General features: G+C 40.7%; 3 protein-coding genes and 1 long non-coding RNA gene across 7 annotated transcripts; 1 reads left to right on the forward strand and 3 right to left on the reverse strand.

Annotated features, from left to right (window-relative positions):
• Positions 1 to 462: 462 nt before the first annotated feature.
• On the forward strand, positions 463 to 2,972 carry LOC125989466 (uncharacterized). The gene is made up of 2 exons (XR_007488693.2): positions 463 to 611; positions 1,491 to 2,972. It is a non-coding gene; the product is annotated as an uncharacterized lncRNA (long non-coding RNA).
• Positions 2,587 to 8,422, reverse strand: LOC125989465 (galactose-specific lectin nattectin-like). 3 transcript variants are annotated; one of them, XM_068649968.1, is made up of 7 exons: positions 7,942 to 8,422; positions 3,813 to 3,875; positions 3,703 to 3,730; positions 3,501 to 3,589; positions 3,196 to 3,324; positions 2,973 to 3,069; positions 2,587 to 2,827 (listed from the first exon to the last, which is right to left on the reverse strand). In XM_068649968.1, exons 2-7 carry the CDS (start codon positions 3,873 to 3,875, stop codon positions 2,748 to 2,750), a joined length of 486 nt encoding a protein of 161 aa, XP_068506069.1. In that variant the 5' UTR covers positions 7,942 to 8,422; the 3' UTR covers positions 2,587 to 2,747. The 3 variants fall into 3 exon arrangements, with proteins under 3 accessions (XP_068506069.1, XP_049611834.1, XP_049611833.1); XM_049755877.2 differs by lacking the exon at positions 7,942 to 8,422 and adding an exon at positions 4,008 to 4,102 and having other exon boundaries at positions 3,501 to 3,586; XM_049755876.2 differs by lacking the exon at positions 7,942 to 8,422 and adding an exon at positions 4,008 to 4,086.
• A 92-nt stretch (positions 8,423 to 8,514) lies between these two features.
• Positions 8,515 to 10,014, reverse strand: LOC125989464 (snaclec 6). Its single transcript, XM_049755875.2, has 7 exons — positions 9,872 to 10,014; positions 9,677 to 9,739; positions 9,567 to 9,594; positions 9,366 to 9,454; positions 9,138 to 9,275; positions 8,915 to 9,011; positions 8,515 to 8,769 (listed from the first exon to the last, which is right to left on the reverse strand). The coding sequence occupies exons 2-7, from the start codon at positions 9,737 to 9,739 to the stop codon at positions 8,690 to 8,692; spliced, it is 495 nt and encodes a 164-aa protein (XP_049611832.1). The 5' UTR covers positions 9,872 to 10,014; the 3' UTR covers positions 8,515 to 8,689.
• Positions 10,015 to 11,242: 1,228 nt separating this feature from the next.
• On the reverse strand, positions 11,243 to 16,239 carry mbd4 (methyl-CpG binding domain protein 4). 2 transcript variants are annotated; one of them, XM_049752877.1, is made up of 8 exons: positions 16,098 to 16,239; positions 15,253 to 15,436; positions 14,767 to 15,176; positions 14,621 to 14,686; positions 14,413 to 14,547; positions 14,056 to 14,205; positions 13,831 to 13,934; positions 11,243 to 13,736 (listed from the first exon to the last, which is right to left on the reverse strand). In XM_049752877.1, exons 2-8 carry the CDS (start codon positions 15,357 to 15,359, stop codon positions 13,662 to 13,664), a joined length of 1,047 nt encoding a protein of 348 aa, XP_049608834.1. In that variant the 5' UTR covers positions 15,360 to 15,436; positions 16,098 to 16,239; the 3' UTR covers positions 11,243 to 13,661. The 2 variants fall into 2 exon arrangements, with proteins under 2 accessions (XP_049608834.1, XP_049608835.1); XM_049752878.1 differs by having other exon boundaries at positions 15,253 to 15,359; positions 16,098 to 16,232.
• Positions 16,240 to 16,251: the final 12 nt, after the last annotated feature.

Consider the following 16,251-nt stretch of genomic DNA (forward strand, 5'->3'; position numbering starts at 1 on the left):
TGGAATTTTGGGAGCAAAATGCCGCCATTTAGGGGGAGTCTGGAGCTCAGGAGCAACTTCCTGTTTTAGGGTGAGATTCTGTTGGTCAGCTGAGGAATTGAATTGGCGATGGGGCAGTTGACATGTTAAGTTAGAATATGAAGGGTTTCATTTTAACAATAGTTTTACTTAGGTCTCCTTATTTTACCCGGTGCTGTATGTAAATCTTGAGTTGGTCATCTTCATGGTGAATCTATTTAAGCGTTCCGGTCCAGTTGATGGGGTTGAGGCGGAGCATGTACTTCTCCCTCAGGATGTCCCGGGAGCGTGCCAGTGTGACGTCTTGCCACTTCTGCTCCATCAGCTTTACAAACAACAGCACATGCAGACAGGTAAAAGCTCATCGTGAGCCCGCCGGCGGCCGCGTCTTTTGTGACTATCGGTCGGCCTCACCTTCTTGTTATCATCTCTGTAGGCCGCCATGGCCTTGCGGTGTTGCAGCCGTTGCTGGAGATCAGTGGACAGGGCAAGGCGGTCCACCTCACGCAGATCCTCTCCTTCCTTCGCCCTGCCGGACAACCGCAGACTCAGCGGGATGCGTTTCTCCTCCATCTGCCTCTTGAGATGCTCACGTAAGTCCCTCCTGCAATCAGGTGCCATGTAGCCATTGTCAAGCACTCAGGTAGCAGTTTGACATCTCCAGTGTACCTGTATTCTTCTTTCTCCACGCTGGTTCCGTAAAAAGGTTTTTGCCATACTTGGTGATACCTGGACAACAAGAAGTGGTAGCCACATCCAAATATTGTCACCTCTCATTTAGAGCGGGGGTGACGTTCCAGACCAAAATAATCGCCAAAATCCGAAAGGGAAGGCAGATTTACTTTGTATAGCACACAGGAACCAATTAAAGGTATTAAAGGTTAACAGCAGTATGGATGGAGAAAAAATATTATGACATTACAAAAATTGTAATAAAACAATCTAACATAGTTCCTGTAAATTAAAACAAGCATCAGTAAGATCAATTAAAAGCTAGCCTGGGAACGCATCCGTCATCCTCAGTCCATCAATTTCTTTCAGGCTGAACGACCCAAAAATTGTATTGATGAACTGATTGCCGGCTCGTCATCTTTTCACTCAATCATGAGTCCAACACAAGCGTATCTATTTCAGAACACAGTGTGAGAGAGTACTTTTGCCACCTCTGCGCACCGCAAAAACCGCTGTCGTCAATCCAACCTGTTATACTCTCGTCTCTGCATGATGGACGTTCTGTGTTGGTTGTGTTGATGAACAGCAAGTGTCTCCAGACTAACGCTGCGTGTACTGCCTGTCGGTGGACGCAGAGGGTTCAGTCTCGGAATGACCTGCAGATAATTGCAACGTTGGTCACAGCGAACATCTTACGAACTTTATTGGCACGTCAAATGAACCGGTGGCTACCTGATGACTGGTGCGCGGTGGTTGGTCGGAGGCTGCAGAGATGAATGGCAATGTTGACTGCTTGATAGGGGACGCAGCGGAGGGAAGGCGAGTTGGGGAGGTCGTTGCTATGGAAATGGAAGCTGTTGGAAAGTGCCAACGGAATACATTCAAAACAACTAAGGTGGCAATTGTACTCCCACAGACATAAGTACCAAAGTAAGTAAATATTTTGATTAAAAACACAAAATATCATCCAATTGTATTTAAATAGGCCATAGATGGAGAACATTTTTCTTCTCCCAGTGGTGGTTAGCCTAATGCTCCCGGGTTTAAGTTCCTCATGTTTGTTCTGCTTTACAACATCTCAATGGACTCTCTTTGTCTTTCCTTTTCATGTTGCATCGTCGCTGGTGGAAGTTAAAAAATGTGATAAGCCTATTTTGAAAGCATAAGAAGTTCAAAGTATACAATATTGGGAGTTAAAAAAAACCCAACATATTCAAGTCCAGCTACCTGCAAATATTCTATTTAAGTCAAATATTGTTATTGCACAGCAGAGATAAAAGAGAATATTTCTTTTTTTCAAAATTCTGTTGTCTTACGGAGTTTCATATTGTAGCTCAGGCTCTTTCTTCCGTCTGGACAAATCCACTGGACTGAATGTCACTGTCATGACTTTGAACCGTTCTGCACTGTATCGTCGTAATCAAAAACATCAAACTCTATTGTGCCTCCTCTGGCAACGGCAACAGTAACCCTGGTGAGGAGGTTGTTCCCCACCACCAACAAAACAAAACAAAACAAAACAAAACTTCTGACTGGCATCACTCCTCAGTTAATTAAAAACGGTTATTTTTAGCATGTGAAATACTATGTACACTGCGGGAACAAAAAATCTATTTTGTAAACAAATACACAGCCTAAAGGTTTGGGGAAACTGAGAAGAGATGGAAAAAGCACTGCTTTCTGAGTTTTATTGCCCAATGATCTATGAGTAGTGATTTTTTTTCATTGTTTTATTACCTATTGATGTTTGATTGTTTTTATTATTGAATTGTCCATTGATCTATGACGTATGACTCATTGATCCTTTTTAGCGCATTGATTTATAACTCACAAATCACACTGTTAATATGCGCTTGGGAAATTCCGTCCTGAAATGAAACGAATCTAATGCGAAAATGATGCCACACCAAAAAGCTTTATTGCAGAACCGATTCGTTAACCCACTTGACTGACAGCAATTAATAAATGAGAAGATGTCAATTTGGGTTGAAAAAGTAAAGAATAGTGGAATCCCAAAATCCATTGTTGTAGATCATATGTAGTGCTTGTAGGCTGGGTCAGTGGAAGCATTCGTCAGCATCTTTGGCACAAATATATCTGTTTGGTGAATCGCAAGGTTGGTTGTCCCAGAGGTCATCTAGAAGGGAACACAAAACAGTGTGGCAACAAAGAAAATCAAATCAATGTGCGCGATTTCACTCTCAATTATTGAATCAATCCATGCAACAAGCAGTCAAAGATTTGAATCTAACAAGCAGCTATTCATAAAAATTGCAATTCACCATCAACTTCAACCTCAATGCAGTCGCCGGAATCGTTGTTACTGTTGAAGGCAGTGAAATCAACTGGTGTGCCGTCGGTCCAGATAAAATCGTCAGACTGGAAGACAAAAGGAACACGTTTCGGTAAGTCCAGCCAAAAGGCAAAAGCGCATGCTTCTTTCATCGTGATGTGTGACTCTTAAAGTTTGACATTTTATCTATCTTTTATATTAAGACGTTTCACCCCAAGTGCTTCGTGGAGTCCAATCCAGTAGTCGCTAGAAGTGCCTTTCGCAATAACTCCAAGAACTACGGCATATTCCACATTATTGTGGACTGAGGCCAAATTCCCACCAAGTATGTTGCAGACACTCTGCAAGATGAAACAATAGAGAAATGAGAAAACATCCCATTCAGCCAGCACCAAAAAAAAAAAAAAAAAAAAAAGGTCATGATTGCACAAAGTGCATTCAGACTCATCCATGACATTTCATAGACAAATGGATGATACCGTTTTGCTGGTTTAGCACAACTTCCCCGTTCTTATACCTCTGCGTCTGAGAAGCTTCTCCCTTCATCTTGGAAGATGAAACAGCGACAGTCCAATTGAGTCCAGCCTCTGGGGCAGCAAGGGCCTCCTACGCAATTGGTGTTGGGAAGAAAACGAGATTTGACAGATGAATCTTGTAGTAAAATAAGGTAAAAAGAAAAAAGCAATCTTATTAGGTGTTATGGAGAAGCAGCTACTAACCTTTAACTTTAACAATACTTCTGCTCCACTGTGAGGAAGGAAAGCTTGTGGTTAAAACCAAGCACAGTCCAAAATATGAAAAATCAAAATATGCATTCCGTTTGACTTACACTGACAGACACCAGTCCGCTGAGGGCACAAAAGAGGAAAACTGTGTGGAGAACAAATGCCATCTGCGATGACAGAAAAGTACTTTTAGTATTAGTTCCTGGACAGATTACACTCTTAGTCAAATGAAAACCTCGAAAAAGGCGCAAAAGTTGCAGTTGGCTTTGAAAAGCTCGACGTCAGGTGTGCCGTGTTACCTTTGCTGTTGAGATGCTCGATGCTGAGCTTGAGAAACGAAGCCTGGTGCTTTTATATCAGCTTGTGGCATCTCAAAACTGTACAATGATAACCGGAATTTTTCCATATGTGAGCACTGAAACTGACCTAGTTAAGTTTTTGTTGGGTGTGCTCACTTAAATACCTCGTTAAGTTGTTGTGTGGGCACTTCCCTTAAAATAATTGAAGGTATATCTGAACGGGTACATATACATGTTGACAGCTCCCATTTATGCATCTGCACGGTTGCCTGTTGCAGTGCTCACATATGTGACAATTCCGGTTATCATTGTACAATTTTGAGATGTCACAAGCTGATGTATAGCACCACGCTTTGTTTCTCACGCTCAGCATCGAGCATCTCGACAGCAAAGGTAACACGGCACACCTGACGTCGAGCTTTTCAAAGCCAACTGCAACTTTTGCGCCTTTTGCGAGGTTTTCATTTGACTAGGAGTGTAATCTGTCCAGGAACTAATACTAAAAGTCCTTTTCTGTCGTGACAGATGGATTTTTATATGCACACACTTTAAGTCAAGTCAAGTCAAGTTTATTTGTATAGCCCTAAATCACAAACGGTCTCAAAGGGCTTCACATAGCCAAAATTGACAATTATTCTCAAAGCATCCCCTGATTTTAACACTTTACTTTTTTAATCCAAATTGACGTCTTCTCATTTATTGTCAGTCAAATAGATTTGGCAAAGTGGGTTAACAAATCAGTTCCCAATAAAGCTTTTTGGTGTGAGATCATATTTGATTCATTTCAGGATGGAATTTCTCAAGCGCATATTGAAAGTGTGATTTGTGAGTTGTAAATCAATAAGCTGAAGAAGATCACAGAGTCATATATCATAGCTCAATGGGCAATTCAATAATAAAAACAATAAGACAACAAGGAAAAAAATCACAACTCGTAGATTAATGGGCAATAAAAGAAGTGCATTTTACATCCTCCTGAACTGGATTCATACCGTTTTATTGATGACAACATTTTTTGGGGTATGAAAATATTGCCCCAAAGCATTGTCTAATTCTGCAGTGTGCAGATGTGCAGCTTGGTTGGAGTTGCACAGCAAAGAAAAGTAAAATTGCAACCTATGGATACGTAACACTGGTCAAATCAAGTTTTTAGTTTTTCTATCTTAATGGGCCACACTGCGGCATGATGCTTTTAAGCATGATGCCTAAAAGCAGGGAAAAAGCCGTTTCCAGAGTTGATTTGGGTACTGAGCAAAAATGATCAAAGTGAAACCAAAAGGTGTCTTTAAAACCCTTACTGTGGTCAGCTCTAAGTGTATCTTTAGCGTTAAGAATGGCTGTTCAATGACACAATCTACCTATCACAGTGGTCCCCGACATTTTTTGCGCCACGGACCGGTTACAACACAGGAACCTTTCAAACAGATACTTTCGACGGAAAGTGCAATATGCGGGTGTGCAATTACATATCTTTTTTAACAAAAATATGGGTGTGTGCAATGACATGCCACTTGTTTGTGTATGTTCTTTTGTGTGGTTTTTAGTTCATAAAGACTTTTAGCTTGTATTGTTTTTATTTTAGAAGATGCACTGATCGGTTGGCACTTTTAAATTTCGTTGTACATGTGACAATGACAATAAAGATCTATTCTATTCTATGTACGGAAATCTACCAGCAACAAAGATATGTTCCTTTGTGGTAATGCGTGACAAAAGCTTAATTATGGTCTCTTAATTATATTGTTGTCGTTGGGTGTGTGCGCTCACCTTAAAATAATTTAAGGTAGTAAATATGAACGAATACATCTCCTTGTTGACCCCGCCCTTTTCTGAAACCGCTTGGGTGTGTGTTTCATTGAAAAACTAAAAACTTGATTTCCTACTTTTAAGTCAAATACTGTTATTGCACAGCAGTGATAACAGAGAATATTTCTTTTAGGGGGCCTCGAAAAAGGCGCAAAAGTTGCAGTTGGCTTTGAAAAGCTCGACGTCAGGTGTGCCGTGTTACCTTTGCTGACTCCATTACCCGAAACATTACGCTTAAAAATCCAGCCACGGTAATGTGTATTCCTGGGGGCAGAGCACCCGACATAGAAGCTAATCTTCGGGTCTATGCTGACTCGCAATAGGCCTAGTCAACAGCGTAGTTCCACCAACACTAGCTACTCGGACATAGTGATACACGTCGGCTCCAATGATGTTAGGATGAGACAATCAGAGATCACAAAGAAAAACATAGCGAGGACTTGTGATCTTGCCAGAAAGATGAGTCGGCATCGAGTATTTGTCTCTAGCCCCCTGCCTGGGAGAGGCACTGATGAGAGGTTTAGTAGATTAGTCTCCCTTAATCGATGGATGGATGGCTGGGTTCTGTAAAAAGCAGGGACTGTATTTTATAGATAACTGGTCATCCTTTTGGGGCCGCCCCGACCTGCTGAGGAAGGACGGCCTTCACCCTAACCGTGAAGGCGCCTTCACTCTTTCTAGGACTTGACTTGACTTGACTTGAGAAACGAAGCGTGGTGCTTTTATATCGGCTTGTGGCATCTCAAAACTGTACAATGATAACCGGAATTTTTCCATATGTGAGCACTGAAACTGACCTAGTTAAGTTTTTGTTGGGTGTGCTCAATTAAATACCTCGTTAAGTTGTTGTGTGGGCACTTCCCTTAAAAGAATTGAAGGTATATCTGAACGGGTACATATACATGTTGACAGCTCCCATTTATGCATCTGCACGGTTGCCTGTTGCAGTGCTCACATATGTGACAATTCCGGTTATCGTTGTACAATTTTGAGATGTCACAAGCTGATGTATAGCACCACGCTTTGTTTCTCACGCTCAGCATCGAGCATCTCGACAGCAAAGGTAACACGGCACACCTGACGTCCTGCTTTTCAAAACCAACGGCAACTTTTATGCCTTTTTCCAGGTTTTCATTTGACTATGAGTGTAATCTGTCCAGGAACTAATACTAAAAGTCCTTTTCTGTCGTGACAGATGGATTTTTATATGTACACACTTTAAGTCAAGTCAAGTCAAGTTTATTTGTATAGCCCTAAATCACAAACAGTCTCAAAGGGCTTCACATAGCCAAAATTGACAATTATTCTCAAAGCATCCCCTGATCTTAACACTTTACTTTTTTAACCCAAATTGACGTCTTCTCATTTATTGTCAGTCAAATAGATTTGGCAAAGTGGGTTAAAAAATCAGTTCCCAATAAAGCTTTTTGGTGTGAGATCATATTTGATTCATTTCAGGATGGAATTTCTCAAGCGCATATTGAAAGTGTGATTTGTGAGTTGTAAATCAATAAGCTGAAGAAGATCACAGAGTCATACATCATAGCTCAATGGGCAATTCAATAATAAAAACAATAAGACAACAAGGAAAAAAATCACAACTCGTAGATTAATGGGCAATAAAAGAAGTGCATTTTACATCCTCCTGAACTGGATTCATACCGTTTTATTGATGACAACATTTTTTAGGGTATGAAAATATTGCCCCGAAGCATTGTCTAATTCTGGAGTGTGCAGATGTGCAGCTTTGTTGGAGTTGCACAGCAAAGAAAAGTAAAATTGCAACCTATGGATACGAAACACCGGTCCACAGCAAATTTTAATCAGAGACGGCTTTGCGTGTGGCTAAATGTATTTTGAGCGTTGGTTTAAAATATTTCTAGACTTTTTTCCCCTAGCACATCAAGTCTTTCCTTTTCATGTTGCATCGTCGCTGGTGGAAGATAAAAAATGTGATAAGCCTATTTTGAAAGCATAAGAAGTTCAAAGTATACAATATTGGGAGTTAAAAAAAAACCAACATATTCAAGTCCAGCTACCTGCAAATATTCTATTTAAGTCAAATATTGTTATTGCACAGCAGTGATAAAAGAGAATATTTCTTTTTTTCAAAATTCTGTTGTCTTACGGAGTTTCATATTGTAGCTCAGGCTCTTTCTTCCGTCTGGAAAAATCCACTCGACTAAATGTCACCGTCATGACTTTGAACCGTTCTGCACCGTATCGTCGTAATCAAAAACATCAAACTGTATTGTGCCTCCTCTGGCAACGGCAACAGTAACCCTGGTGAGGAGGTTGTTCCCCACCACCAACAAAACAAAACAAAACTTCTGACTGGCATCACTCCTCAGTTAATTAAAAACGGTTATTTTTAGCATGTGAAATACTATGTACACTGCGGGAACAAAAAATCTATTTTGTAAACAAATACACAGCCTTAAGGTTTGGGGAAACTGAGAAGAGATGGAAAATGCACTTCTTTCTGAGTTTTATTGCCCAATGATCTATGAGTAATTGGTGATTTTTTTCATTGTTTTATTACCTATTGATGTTTGATTCTTTTTATTATTGAATTGTCCATTGATCTATGATGTATGACTCATTGATCCTTTTTAGCGCATTGATTTATAACTCACAAATCACACTGTTAATATGCACTTGGGAAATTCCGTCCTGAAATGAAACGAATCTAATGCGAAAATGATGCCACACCAAAAAGCTTTATTGCAGAACCGATTCGTTAACCCACTTTGCCAAATAGACTTGACTGACAGCAATTAATAAATGAGAAGATGTCAATTTGGGTTGAAAAAGTAAAGAATAGTGGAATCCCAAAATCCATGGTTGTAGATCATATGTAGTGCTTGTAGGCTGGGTCAGTGGAAGCATTGGTGAGCATCTTTGGCACAAATATATCTGTTTGTTGAAGTGCAAGGTTGGTTGTCCCAGAGGTCATCTAGAAGTGAACACAAAACAGTGTGACAACAAAGAAAATCAAATCAATGTGCGTGATTTCACTCTCAATTATTCAATCAATCCATACAACAAGCAGTCAAACATTTGAATCTAACAAGCAGCTATTCATAAAAATTGCAATTCACCAGAAGCTTCAATCTCAATGCAGTCTCCGGGATCGGTGTTACTGTTGAAGGGAGTGAAATCAACTGGTGTGCCGTCGGTCCAGATAAAATCGTCAGACTGGAAGACAAAAGAAACACGTTTCAGTGAGTCCAGCCAAAAGGCAAAAGCGCATGCTTCTTTCATCATGATGTGTGACTCTTAAAGTTTGACATTTTATCTATCTTTTAAATTAAGAAGTTTCACCCCAAGTGCTTCGTGGAGTCCAATCCAGACGTCGCCAGAAGGGTCAGAAGTGCCTTTCGCAATCACTCCAAGAACTACGGCATATTCCACATTATTGGAGACTGAGGCCAAATTCCCACCAAGTATGTTGCAGACACTCTACAAGATGAAAACATTCATCCATGACATTTCATAGACAAATGGATGATTCCGTTTTGCTGGTTTAGCACAACTTCCCCGTTCTTATACCTCTGCGTCTGCGAACCTTCTCCTCTCATCTTGGAAGAGGAAACAGCGACAATCCAATTGAGTCCAGCCTTTCGGGCAGCAAGGGCCAGCTACACAATTGGTGAAAAACAAAAACGAGATTTGACAGATGAATCTTGTAGTAAAATAAGGTAAAAAGAAAAAAGCAATCTTATTAGGTGTTATGGAGAAGCAGCTACCAACCTTTAACTTTAACAATACTTCTGCTCCACTGTGAGGAAGGAAACCTTGTGGTTAAAACCAAGCACAGTCCAAAATATGAAAAATCAAAATATGCATTCCGTTTGACTTACACTGACAGACACCAGTCCGCTGAGGGCACAAAAGAGGAAAACTGTGTGGAGAACAAATGCCATCTGCAATGACAGAAAAGGACTTTTACTATTAGTTCCTGGACAGATTACACTCCTAGTCAAATGAAAACCTCGAAAAAGGCGCAAAAGTTGCAGTTGGCTTTGAAAAGCTCGACGTCAGGTGTGCCGTGTTACCTTTGCTGTCCAGATGCTCGATGCTGAGCGTGAGAAACGAAGAGTGGTGCTTTTATATCGCTTGTGTCACCTCAAAATTGTCCAATGGTGACCAGAATAGTCACATAAGTGACCAATGAAACAGGCAACCGTGCAGCTGCATAAAAGGGAGGTGTTAACATAGAGATGTACTGATGTCATTCTTCATTTACAGCTTTTTCTTTTGAATTCAGCACACACCTAACATCAACTTAATGAAGGTAGTTAATTGGCCACAATTAAGGTTTAGTCACACAACACCACAAAGGAACCTATCTTTGTCACTTTGAGATTTCCATCCGTCCGTCCATCCATCCATCCATCCATCCATCCATCCATCCATCCATCCATCCATCCATCCATCCATCCATCCATCCATCCATCCATCCATCCATCCATCCATCCATCCATCCATCCATCCATCCATCCATCCATCCATCCATCCATCCATCCATCCATCCATCCATCCATCCATCCATCCATCCATCCATCCATCCATCCATCCATCCATCCATCCATCCATCCATCCATCCATCCATCCATCCATCCATCCATCCATCCATCCATCCATCCATCCATCCATCCATCCATCCATCCATCCATCCATCCATCCATCCATCCATCCATCCATCCATCCATCCTCTGAGGCGTCATTGTCAACTAGCCGGGTCGTTCTTGGAGACTTCTTGCAGGAACCTCTCAATATAAGTTACCTTTCTCGTCAAGAGCACCAGGTAGTCCTTTGGCGTTGACTCGTGTCAGAAGTTCACCAGTAATTAGTGGGGCTGGATGATCCATCCATCCCTCCGTCCGTCCCTCCCTTCTCGAGAGTTTCCCACGTATATTATGTTTGAAATAAACGGTTGAGGCATTAAACCACCATCCATCCACCCGTGGACACAAAGTGGGCAGTGATTCTGCAATAAACGGGTTAGGCTGCTATTCCCTCCAGTTTAAAACCTTTTTCTTCATGCAGAATTGAACTCCCATAGAATTGAACAAGTTTTATCCTCAAGTAATATCTCCTGAATAGATAACATCTGTGAATTCTGTGCTAATGTAGCTAAGCTACTAATTCTGTGCTAAACAAGGGCTCATTATGGCATCACTAATTTAACTGTCAAAAGCTCGAGCTAAATGATAACTTGATTATTAAATAGTTGTCGATTAATTTGATAATCTATCCTTTGTTGCTTTATCAATTGTTAGGTTACGGATTCTAGTTATTGATCTGACTCCAAATTGCGATCAACACTTAACACATAAATTGCTATGTCCTAATCCACACACTGGCGCACCTAACAATTTTGCGAGTTCGTTCTGTCAAAGAGAAGACCAGTGGATCAATTAGACCAAATTTACCAATTATTTATTCCTGACAAAGCGCACTAATACAGGCCTGGGTCCCGGGTCCCTCACACTAAAACTCGTGCGTTTTTGTGACCACCAAAAGACGACACATTCTTCCGGGTTGCCCAGTTTTAAAGAAACACAATATGAATATTAAAGCATGCAAAATATTGTGAGATGATTGGTGGATGGCCATCTCCTCCCCGTGTCGGTGCTATCGCGGAGGTCAGGTGGTTGGAATTTCCCGCGAAGTCCAAGACACATAGACGTGCTGTTGTTCTCATTCCCGACCTTGAGGTGTTCTCTCGTACCGGTACTCCCTGTCTGGGCCTATACACAACACTTCCAAGAAAACAAGTTCACGCAGTTTGCCTGCACATTCTTCGCCCCCCACCAATCCACACGTGCACTCTAATACTAGATATTAATATGATTATAAGTTTAACACAACCTTAAAAAATATGTTTGCAAACTCCCAAAAGCACATTTCCCTTTACAATTCATTTAGGAAGACAACCGTTTATTTTTTCATGTCAAACTTAACAAGTTACCAAAAGTCCAAACTACACTTTAAAGATTCAAATTTCGATTGTGATTATATGTCTTGGAGCCGCAATTAATTGACCGGATCGTCGGCTGTTTGTATTTAAAATGATGCGCCGCTACATATTTTCTCAAGCACAAATGGTTAATGCTTCCCATTGCTGTCTAAATCTGAAGAGCAAAAGTCATGTTGAGAGAACAAAGCGCAGACAATTTTGAGGAATGTGGAACAACATGTTGAGCTTGAGCCTCAAAATGAATCAGCAGCCATCGTCTGAATTTGTTTTGAATATAGGTGAGTGATGTTAACAATCATAATAGCATATTGACAAATGTTTGCAAAAGTAGTGCAGTAGAAATACATTTGTTTTGCCCAACAGGAGGAATAAGGGTAAACAAATCATAATCACAGTGTTTTTTATTTTGGCCGTAATCATCCAGCCTCACTAATTACTGGTGAACGTCTGACACGGGTCAACGCCAAATGACGAGCTGGTGCTATTGATGAGAAAAGTCACTTATATTGCAAGGTTCCTGCACAAAGTCGAAAAAAACAAAAACATGTTCCTTTGTGGTACTGCGTGACTAAACCTTAATTATGGTCAATTAACTACCTCGTTAAGTTGTTGTGTCTGCGCTCACATTAAAATAATTGAAGGTTTCTCTGAACGGGTACATTTCCTTGTTGACTGCTCCCTTTTCTGAAACTGCACGGTTACCTGTTTCATTGGTAAGCTATGTGACAATTCTGGTTATCATTGTACAATTTTGTGATGCCACAAGCTGAGCATCGAGCATCTCAACAACAAAGGTAACACTGACGTCCTGCTTTCCAAAGCCAACTGCAACTTTTATGCCTTTTTCCAGGTTTTCATTTGACTGAGTGTAATCTGTCCAGGAACTAATACTGTCGTGATGGATTTTTATATGTGCACACTTTACTTTTTTAACCCAAATTGACGTCTTCTCATTTATTGTCAGTCAAATAGATTTGGTAAAGTGGGTTAACAAATCAGTTCCCAATAAAGCTTTTTGGTGTGGGATCATATTTGATTCATTTCAGGATGGAATTTCTCAAGCGCATATTGAAAGTGTGATTTGTGAGTTGTAAAGCAATAAGCTGAAGAAGATCACAGAGTCATATATCATAGCTCAATGGGCAATTCAATAATAAAAACAATAAGACAACAATGAAAAAAATCACAACTCGTAGATTAATGGGCAATAAAAGAAGTGCATTTTACATCCTCCTAAACTGTATTCATACTGTTTTATTGATGACAACTTTTGTTAGGGTATGAAAATATTGCCCCGAAATATTGTCTAATCCTGTAGGGTGCAGATGTGCAGCTTTGTTGGAGTTGCACAGCAAAGAAAAGTAAAATTGCAAACTTTCCCGAATAGTCTTATGCAATTAATAGCTACACTGTGCAAATTAAGGTTTGCAAATCAACGTAACACTGGCCAACAGCAAATTTTAATCAGAGATGGCTTTGTGTGTAGCTAAATGTATTTTGAGTGTTGGTTTAAAATATTTCTAAACTTTTTTCACCTAGCACATCAAGTTTTTGACATATTTGAATTTTCCACCTGTTGCTGAACATAACCCTTGATTCATAAATGTTAAATACATGACTATATTACATATAGTATTGTTATTATTATCACTATTCTGAAAACCTTGAGAAAATAACAATTGTAGTTGGGAAACGGTGTAAAAAACTGAATCTAGAAAGTTTTATTTGCATCTCTGATTAAAAAAAAAAAAACAGTTGTTGACCAGTCAGAGACAACATTAAAAAAACATTATAATGTCCCTTTAAAGTAAAATAGTCCTAATGAAAAAAATTCCAGTGATGACTGACACCTCTTGGAATTGTCAGATTCCGAGCGTCTCTTGGTTTTCCCACAGCCAGGTATGATATTTGTTCAACATGTGATCATCAGGCGTCACCTTGAACAAAACACAGCAGTAACAAGATTGGCAACCCAATTACCTTTTTGTCTTGCCATCCCATCCTAAAAGTGAAATTCAAATGAGGACTGACCTGTCTCCATTCCTCCACACAGAAGATTCTGTAGGAATCGTTGCCGTACTTCCCGATGCCGTGCAGCTCGATGGGGTAACGCCACGCTTTGCTCAGGAATTCGTCTGCACACGACAGAAGGTCAATATTAAACATTTGGCATGTCAGGTATATTAAAAAAAAATCCACTAAATGGCATTTGAGATGCAGTGCTTTGATCTTGGCCACTTTCAGAATTTCATTCACCCGAGAATCTGATGATGATTTTGGCCCGAAGGTCAAAGAGGCCGAGCGGCCTCAGGAGTTCCGACATGACCTTGCGGTCAGCTCGGCGGGCCACCTCTGCAGATGGGTACAGCTCGAAGAATTGCCAAAGGAGCGGAATGGCCATCTTACCTGCAGAATTGGTACAAAACAAGACACAATGAGTCAGAGAACAAATATCTCGCAAAACTGCTTTTTTTTTTTAAATTTCATATAAATGTTGACTTTTTACTGCGAGTAGATACGTTCTAAAAAGACATCCGAGACTTAGCAGTGAATGTAGCTCAATATTGAGGAAGAATGCTGTACATGTGTATTTGTGCGTGTGTTGAAGCTCACCCCTTGTTTTGTTGAGAAAGATGGTAGCCACCAGTAGTTTCCAGACATTATGGAACAGGATTTCTTGAACAAGGTTGAAAGGAGAACGAGGAGGTGTCCACTTCTTGAAGGCCTTTCTTCGAGGTGGACTGGGACCTTCAAAAGTTTGCAATGACATTTTATTCATAAACGTGTCATCAGTCCCCACGCGGAATTTATTATTTATTACCATCTGCGAGATTCTTTCTGCTAAAGTAAGGGCTCGTTTTCCGGTTGTCTTTGGAATATTTCGATTCTGCTTGTACAAAAAGATTGACATGTTAGATGAAGTGGAAAAGGCTGTTACTTTGGAAATATATTCGAGTAGCTGCTTACTATTTTTGGAATTTGCCACTTTCTTTGCGCCATTTCCAGCAGTTAGGTCCGATACTAACTCTTGTTCCCGATTGGGTTTGTTGTCTTTTTCGAATCCCTCGTGCAATGTGACATCTTCATGTGCCCAAGTTGCATGTTCAGGAGTCCTTTGGCTTTCAGAGTTCGTCTGCTCCACACACAGGCTTTTGTGCGGGGAGCTAGCTCTTTCAGATGTCTTTGGAGGCGGAGCCAGTATTTGTGATGTCTCTTCCGGAATGTCCTGCTGTCCAGCTGATGTCTGCTTCTCTCCAACAGGGAGGCAATGAAGAGAGGTTGCTTTAAAATCAAAGAGGTCGATGTCCACGTCTTGAGCGTTTTTTACGAGGAACGCTCGCAGAGAAGCTCTCGATCGAAACGTCTGTCCGTGAGGACTTCAAAACATAAACATGCACTTAGTTGGGCACCGCACAGCCAAACCAATGCTGTTGCCTGGATGAAAGTGATTACCTAGTAATGTACACGTCCAGTTTTCCCACTGTCTTGCCTGATCGTCGCTGTCGAACCTCTCTGGTCCAACCTTGAGGTATTTTGGGGTGGCAGCCACATGAATCCATCTGGCTTCGAACACGTATACTCTAGTAAGGCTTGCAAAGAAGCGGAGCATTTCCAGTCCATTTCAGGAAAGTGTCCACTAAAGACAAGATAAGACACTATGCAAACCAATTTCTTGAGCAAAAGCGCAAGCAAAATGTCATCACACACAACTTCTACTACTCTACTAAGTGACAAAGTCAGTTCATTGCACTTGTTACTCATGCTTTAGTCATTAATCCAACAGATTTGCGATTGTCTCCTTCGGGTACCAGGAGCAGAAAGATGATGGTGAGAAATCTCAGTGTCCTGTGAGATTTGAACCATGTAATATGATTGGCTGTGACTAGACCTAAGATTATATTGTGATATTGTGATAGAACACATATTATTGAAATTATCAGTGGCTTTTAAAATGAATAAACAATTACAAAATAAAAACATTATGCATACATATTCAGATTTTTAAATCATCACCTAACCAGGGATACATTTTTAGAGGGCTAGTCATATGGACCTTGGTGCTGCTGCGGGCACCACATTGGTGACGCACTCGGGTTTTAAGCGCAAGTGGCGCTAAATTGCATTGCGCCTCTATCACCACAGGGAGCACTATAAAGTCTCTAGAATTTTGTAGAAGCGCAATGCCGAATGAAGAAGAGCACTCCCTATCCGCGGCTGTCGTTTCGCTCAAATTGATACGAAAATCCTTACTTTGCCAAGATTTAAGACTTAAAGAAATCAGTTTTGAATGAGCTTACTTTTCTTGGCGCGAGGAATCAATCAACTGCAGCGTTGAGTGGTTTGATTTGAATCAATGCGAAAGCTTTTAGCATCCCGTTGTCTGCTTGCGAGATTATCGTTGAGGTTGCGATCTTGCAGGAAGCAGGAAGTGTGGAGCAGGAAGTGAGTCTG

This window comes from Syngnathus scovelli, chromosome 2, assembly GCF_024217435.2.
Source record: "Syngnathus scovelli strain Florida chromosome 2, RoL_Ssco_1.2, whole genome shotgun sequence".
Lineage (NCBI taxonomy): Eukaryota > Metazoa > Chordata > Actinopteri > Syngnathiformes > Syngnathidae > Syngnathus > Syngnathus scovelli.